The following is a 6,689-nucleotide window of genomic DNA, read 5'->3' as shown; positions in this document are numbered from 1 at the left end:
TGCCCCCCCCCCCCCCCCCCCCACACACACACACACACACACACACTAGGTTGCACGCAGGCTGTCGGGTTGCTGCTAAATTGTGCCCCCTGCCTGCTGTGTGGTGCATGACAGGCAGTTTGTATCAGAAGGTCACTCCACCATCACAAGAACACTTTTAATTTATTTTTCAAACAAAAAATACAGATTAAACTGTACAAATGAACCTTGTACCAAACCTATTTGTACTATTTGTATGTACTTTGAACAACAAGAGTTTAACATGCACATCACCTGACAAGTCAAGTCAAGTTTATTTGTATAGCACATTTAAAACAGAAGCTGTTACCAAAGTGCTTAACAAAAATAACACAACATAAAATATAAAGTAACAAGATATAATCACAGCATATGGACTCAAAGCAAAAAAACAAAAAAAAAAAAACATAATTAGAAATGCTGTCACCTAAATGTTGATCCTCCTCACCTTCCTTGATGCAAAGTCATCAATAATGTCATCATGTGAAATCTGCTCAGCAACTGCATGGTTGATACTGATGACTGCCAGACCACTGAGGCGTTCCTGACACATAGTTGACCTCAGATATGTTTTTATCATTTTCAACTTTGAAAAGCTTCTTTCTGCTCCAGCCACTGTGACAGCAATGGTAACTGCAATTCTAAGAGCAGTCCACAAATTTGGACAGATTTCTGAGAGGTCACTTTCATGGACAAAGTTTAGCAGCTCAAGAGCAGTTATAGACGTTGATGGCAAATCAGGCAAGTTCCTGAGCTCCCTTACAAGCTCTCTGCCATCCAAGTCTGAGTTCCCTTTAAAGTGCAGCGTTGTACTGAGGGCATTGCATTGTTCTGTGAGGGCTTTGTCTGAAAGATTTGGAAAGTTTGTGAGCACCCCAAAATAATCTCCCACTTTTTCCAATGTGGCAAATCTTTCCTGAATCGCAGACAGTGCAGCGTCAACAACAACATAAAAAACCATCACCTCCAGCTTCTTTAGAGGATCAGTAAAAGGCTCATCAAAAGATTCATAAGAAAAGTGATAAATACAAAAAATAATACTGGTGGTGGCAACTTCTACCATCATCCTCGTTCTTGGGAACAACAAAGTCAGCTCTTACTTGACTTGGTCCACTGCAAACTAACAGTGTGCGAATGTTGTCAGTCAGAACTGAAGGCCAGTCAACAGGATCAGCAGACAGGTGCTCATCCTCAGCAGGAGGACTTGGTGGGAGTTCAGCTCCAGACATTTCTATAATGGCAAAACATCTGTGTCAGTATACACACATTGTTTAGAATTAATAGTGGTGGAAAATAAAATGTAATAAAAAAAAAACTTGTCAAAATGGCCCTCCTCCCCTCTCCACGCTCACACACAAACACCCACCTGAAGACTCCTGGGAGGATGTTGATGTAAATGGGTCTTTGTCCTCAGAATCCAACAACGTATGTGGAGACACATTAGTGGGTGAGGAGGAGGATGGTTCCTGTTCCTGAGGCTCCAAGTCCATTGCTGAAGATAGCTGTTCAGTTGAAGAAGTGGATGGCTCTTCATCCTGGCCTGTGGCAGTGGGTGCTCAAAAATATTTCAGAAGTGCCCCTGAATTTGCATCAGATATATAAAATTATATATTATATATTTTTTATGTTTGTTATTCTGAATACCAAACATAAAAACGTACACCATCAATTGTGTCCTCATCAAACAGTCATAATTATATCCCTCATGGTTGTTATTTAATAGGCTATAAAACCTTTGTTGCAGCCTTATACATTAGAGTAATTATGGCAGGCTAACATAGTTTTTCTCAACTAATGTGATTAAAGGACTGTTAAACTGACATAGCAAATGACAAAAACAACTAAGCCTTTTTTTTAACCAAGCCTACATATATTTCCAATTTATGAAATTCATAGTAGGAGAAGTATTGTAGGCCGCCCTGGGCGGCTGCCCATGTCGCCCATATAAGGAACCGCCACTGAGCCTAACGACCGATCGTTAGTGCCCTGATGGCCGCTTGCTATTCACAGGGGTCTGAGTGATACTAGCAATAACAGCATAGTAAGCGGGTACTTTGGCCAACAAGAGGCATTGTTGAGCATGCATCAGGTTATCAACAGAGAAGTTCATTATTTTGTTCGTACAAAAACTAAACGCTGTATTTTAAATTTCTCCAACAACTAAATCCCACCTCTGTTTTGTCTGACGGGGCTTCTCTGGTAAAATGCAAACCTGCACTTCTCTTATGTTTGCGCAGGCGTTAGTAGGTTTGAGCTTATCGTGGTCAAACAGTTCACCCACTCAGTGTTTGCGGAACGTCCAAGCTGCTATCGTCGCTCCACCCAGAACGCTGGCACAGTTTTCTAATTTCAGGAACTGAGGGTGTTGTAATGTTTGCTGTGCTTAATCTTATTGTTGTAATGAGATGCTAAAATGAGAAAACAAACGTCAGAGAACGTTGTGTTAAAGGGAGCCTTGTCTTATTCAGATTGTGTTCTCCAGTTATCGTCGGTTTATGGGGAATTCATTAAGTTTTAAAAATATATTTACAGACCTAAATGTTGAGCCACAGTTCCAACAACTATTATATATGTGTGTTGTCACAAAAGCTTGTTGACAACAGTGGTCCAAAAAAAAGAGTGTTACTTTGTTTGAGATCTTTGATGATCATGATGATCATGATGATAACAAACACTTCAGCTCTAACAACTCAACTTCAAATTAATCCTAACCCTTGGTTGTCTCCACAAAAGGATGATTTCCTCTCAAATCTCAGCCAAACATCTACCATATCCACCTTATTCCTAGGCCCCATGGTGCCTTGCGGAAGTTATAGGTGCTACTTCTGGCGTGGACCAGAACCGTTTGTTTATTCAAGGATTCAAGGTTCTTTATTGTCATTCACATCACATGTGGTACATGAGGTGGAACGAAACTACAGGGTCCCAGTTAATCCAACAAAAATACAAATTGTAAAGAAAAACAGTAATAAGATCTAAGACATGAACTAAGAAATACGCTAAACTAAGAATACACTAAGCACTAATTTGCCAAACAACAACAGCACGAACATGAGTCTATGTGAGCAGATGAGGACAAATGAACACAGCAGCATGAAATAAATCAGCAGCATGAGATCAGCATCATGGATAGTCAGCAGCACATATTAACAACCAAGTGGCATCACAGTGATTTTTTTCACAATAATTTTCACAGTGATAATCCTGGTTATAGCTCATGAGTCTAACAGCTTCAGGGTAGAAGTTGTTCCTAAGTCTAGTGGTTCTACACTTAATGCTCCTCAACCTCCTGCCTGAGGGGAGCGGGGCAAAAAGTGTGTGCTGGGTGAGTGGGGTCCTTCTTGATGCAAGTGGCCCTCTTCCTGCATCTACAGGTGTAAATGTCTGTGATGGTGGGGAGGCTGACTCCAACAATTATGTGCGAGTTAATGTAGTTCCTCCATGTGGAGCAGTTGGTAGATCTGCTGCCTCTCAGCAAGCAGATTACTCTGGTTCAAAATTTCAAATCCCAGTCTGGAGGCCTTTCTGGGTGGAGTTTGCATGTTCTCTCTGTGCATGCTTGGGTTCTCTCCGGGTGCTCCAGTTTCCTCCCACAGACCAAAAACATACATGTTAGACTGATTGGTAACTCTAAATTGTCTCTAGGTGTGAGTGAGAGAGTGAATGGTTGGTTGTCTCGTTTGTCTCCATGTGTCCCTGTGATGGACTGGAGACCTGTCCAGGGTGTCCCCCGCCTCTTGCACTGTGATGGCTGGACATGGGCGCCAGTGACTCCCGCGACCCAAAACAAAGAAGAACCTGGTAAAGATAACAAATGGATGGATGTAGGAACACCACCTGTCAGAACTCCAACAGGACAATATAATCTGCAGATGAGGGATGGAGGACGACCTGAAGGAAGTGGCTGCAGATTACATCTACTAGCATATTTAGCTACTTTACTGACTCAGTTCTACTGACAGTGTAGTGATGAACAACCTGAAAAGCTCTGAGGTGTATCAGTATCTACAGTAATAAGGTTGGTGGTGTTTTGTTAAAAGAGGTGGGACACAATCTTATTTACCTTAAAGCAGACACAGAGTCCAGCCAAAGCCTTAAAGTCCTCCATCACTGAGCTTGGGTTAACTGCAGAGAAAATCATAAATCAGAAGACGAACAAATACTATAATGCTGTGTCCTCCATACACTTGACTTATATCTGATGTTCTTGTCACACTGTTTTCAATCCTTCTGAGGATCCAGCATCTCTTCTCCAGTGGTTCATTGTAGTCCAGACACAAAGTAGCATGCAGGTTTTCCTCTGTCAGCCATTTGTCAACAAAGAGAAATGAGCTCACATACAACATTTTGGGTGGTCTCTTCTGGTTCACATCTGTTCATTGCCCTCAGGTGACTTCTGTTGTGACTTGCCGCTATATAAATAAACTAAATTGAGTTTTTCAGCCACATTCTTAATTCCTTGTATGTAGGAGATGGAAACTTACCTCTTTTCACAGGAACACTCTTTGTTTTGCGTCGGTGTTCAGAACACCATTCATTCATGTTCGTGCTGCTGTTCGACGTAATGTTTTTATGCTATTAATGCTTAGTGTATTACTTAGCTGATGTTTTTCTTAGTTCATGTCTTAGATGTTATTACTGTTTTTCTTTTACATTTTATTGTTGGATGTAACTGGGACCCTGTGTACATAATTTTGTTCCACTACATGTACCACATGAGATGCGAATGACAAATAAATCTCTCTGACTCTGACTCATTCTGGTTGTTCATGCAACACAACAGGTACCTGGACTCCACAAGGACATTTTAGTCAACTTTATGGTTGTTAAATAAATGTGAACAAAACAAAAACAGAGTTTTATCTGCTAAACTGAATGCTAATTACTTTTAAGTAAACCGTGGTCCGTGCTCTGCTCCCATGGTTAACCAATGCTTATTGCAACTTCCTGCCAGACAGGAAGTTGTACCCATAATCCTTTATACAGTAGAGCCCCCAGGAATAAGGTGGATACATGTAATACTAGAAATAGTAATGTAACATAAGCCTGACACATTTTTTTTATTAACCAAGTTTTTGAAATCCTGCAGCTCTGTGGATTTGCATTGATTGTGGTGGGAGTCATGGTCCAGGTGTCTCTGCACAAAACATTCTTGATTCAAGACGCGACTGCCTCAGCAGCTCCCATTGTCATCATCGCAGTTGGCGTCTTGATTTTCTTCGTGGCGTTCTTCGGCTGCTGTGGAGCCTGGAAAGAGAACCATTGCATGGTCACCACGGTAACCATACTGCATGATTTAACCCACAAAACAATAAAGAGGTTTCATTATCTTTTGAGTAAAGATGGTGTCCAGAACACGTGAAGTCTGTTGTTCTCTTTAATAAATTGAATTCTTCTATGCTCCAGTTTGCAGTCCTGCTCTCCTTGATTATCCTTGCTGAGGTTGTAGCAGTAATCCTCGGATACGTCTTCAGAAACAAAGTGAGTGTAGAGTTTTACTGTTTCTTAACGTGATTTCCTACAGTAACTGTTTCTTTACTTTGTGTTTCCCACACAGATCTCAAAGGTGGTCCAGGATAGCCTCACCGATATGATCAATAACTACCAGAACAGCTCCAAAGAGTTCCAAGATGCTGTGGATCAAATGCAGGAGAACGTAAGTTCAATCTAACCTTGTGTAGTCACTGTTTACACATCCTGACAACACCTTTTCACAACACTGCTGCATCCTGTTACTGAGTCCTGGATCGTTGCTCTGTTGACCCAAGTTACTGCTTATCCTCATATAAAACTGCCTGATCTGAGGATAACCAAGGTTTGTTTTGGTTCCCTTTAGTGGAAGTGCTGCGGCGTGAACAGCTCTTCTGACTGGAGGCACTTCAACCCCGATGGTAAGACGGTACCAGACTCATGCTGCATGAACGTCACGAAAAACTGTGGAAAAGAGGCCATGACAGATGCCAGCAAAGTGTACCAGAAGGTAAACCCAAACATTCAGGGCTGTCTCAAAGTCTGGTATGGTCAGTTTTATTTTGACTGTGTTTTATTTGTAGTGGATCTTGGCTGGAGGAGGTTTTTGAACAACTGAGACCAAACACGTTCCACTTAGATGGAATGTAAATATTAGACAGAAACCTGACTTGACTTTGATAACACTTGGTCTTTGACAAATTAAACACACCTTTGAAACACTCACGCAGTGAATTAAACAGGTGTTTGTTAGAGCCTTCCGAACATGTTGCTGTCATGTGACCCACCTCACCGGGGGCTTTTCGGCAACATTTTACGACAGCAGCATGACTCGTTTGTATAGTTAAAAAAAAGAAAAAAAGCTACAGCCCTCTGTTTTATTTTATGATTAAACTGGAAGCATGTAAGAACTTTGAGTTGGTGCCGCCTCTCATTAGACAAACGGTGATGAAGATGTTGCCTTGGAGGGAAATAAAGCATCGTGCTCACAGCTACAGCATGTATGAAGAAAAGAGGTGTTTCCACTTTCTTTTCATCCACAGTTGATGTTTTACACACTGACCACATCAGACATTCATCTGTCCATCCGTCCATCCATCCATCCATCCATCCATCCATCCATCCATCCATCCATCCATCCATCCATCCATCCATCCAGCCATCCATCCATCCATCCATCCATCCATCCATCCATCCATCCA

The 6,689-nt window shown here is 41.6% G+C and overlaps 1 protein-coding gene across 1 annotated transcript in view; it reads left to right on the top strand.

Annotated features, from left to right (window-relative positions):
• The window catches only part of cd63 (CD63 molecule), a 14,014-nt gene extending 7,916 nt beyond the window's left edge, over window positions 1-6,098 (top strand). The window contains exons 2-6 of the mRNA XM_037683813.1: window positions 5,108-5,296; window positions 5,425-5,499; window positions 5,576-5,674; window positions 5,855-5,998; window positions 6,072-6,098. Of these exons, the coding sequence (XP_037539741.1) occupies window positions 5,108-5,296; window positions 5,425-5,499; window positions 5,576-5,674; window positions 5,855-5,998; window positions 6,072-6,098 (534 nt within the window). The remainder of the gene's footprint in view (window positions 1-5,107; window positions 5,297-5,424; window positions 5,500-5,575; window positions 5,675-5,854; window positions 5,999-6,071) is intronic.
• Window positions 6,099-6,689: the final 591 nt, after the last annotated feature.

The sequence above is a fragment of the Nematolebias whitei genome, chromosome 11 (assembly GCF_014905685.2).
Source record: "Nematolebias whitei isolate Nwh7 chromosome 11, NemWhi1, whole genome shotgun sequence".
NCBI lineage: Eukaryota > Metazoa > Chordata > Actinopteri > Cyprinodontiformes > Rivulidae > Nematolebias > Nematolebias whitei.
The sequence above is the reverse complement of the archived record's forward strand: the minus strand, read 5'-3'. Positions and strand labels throughout refer to the sequence as shown.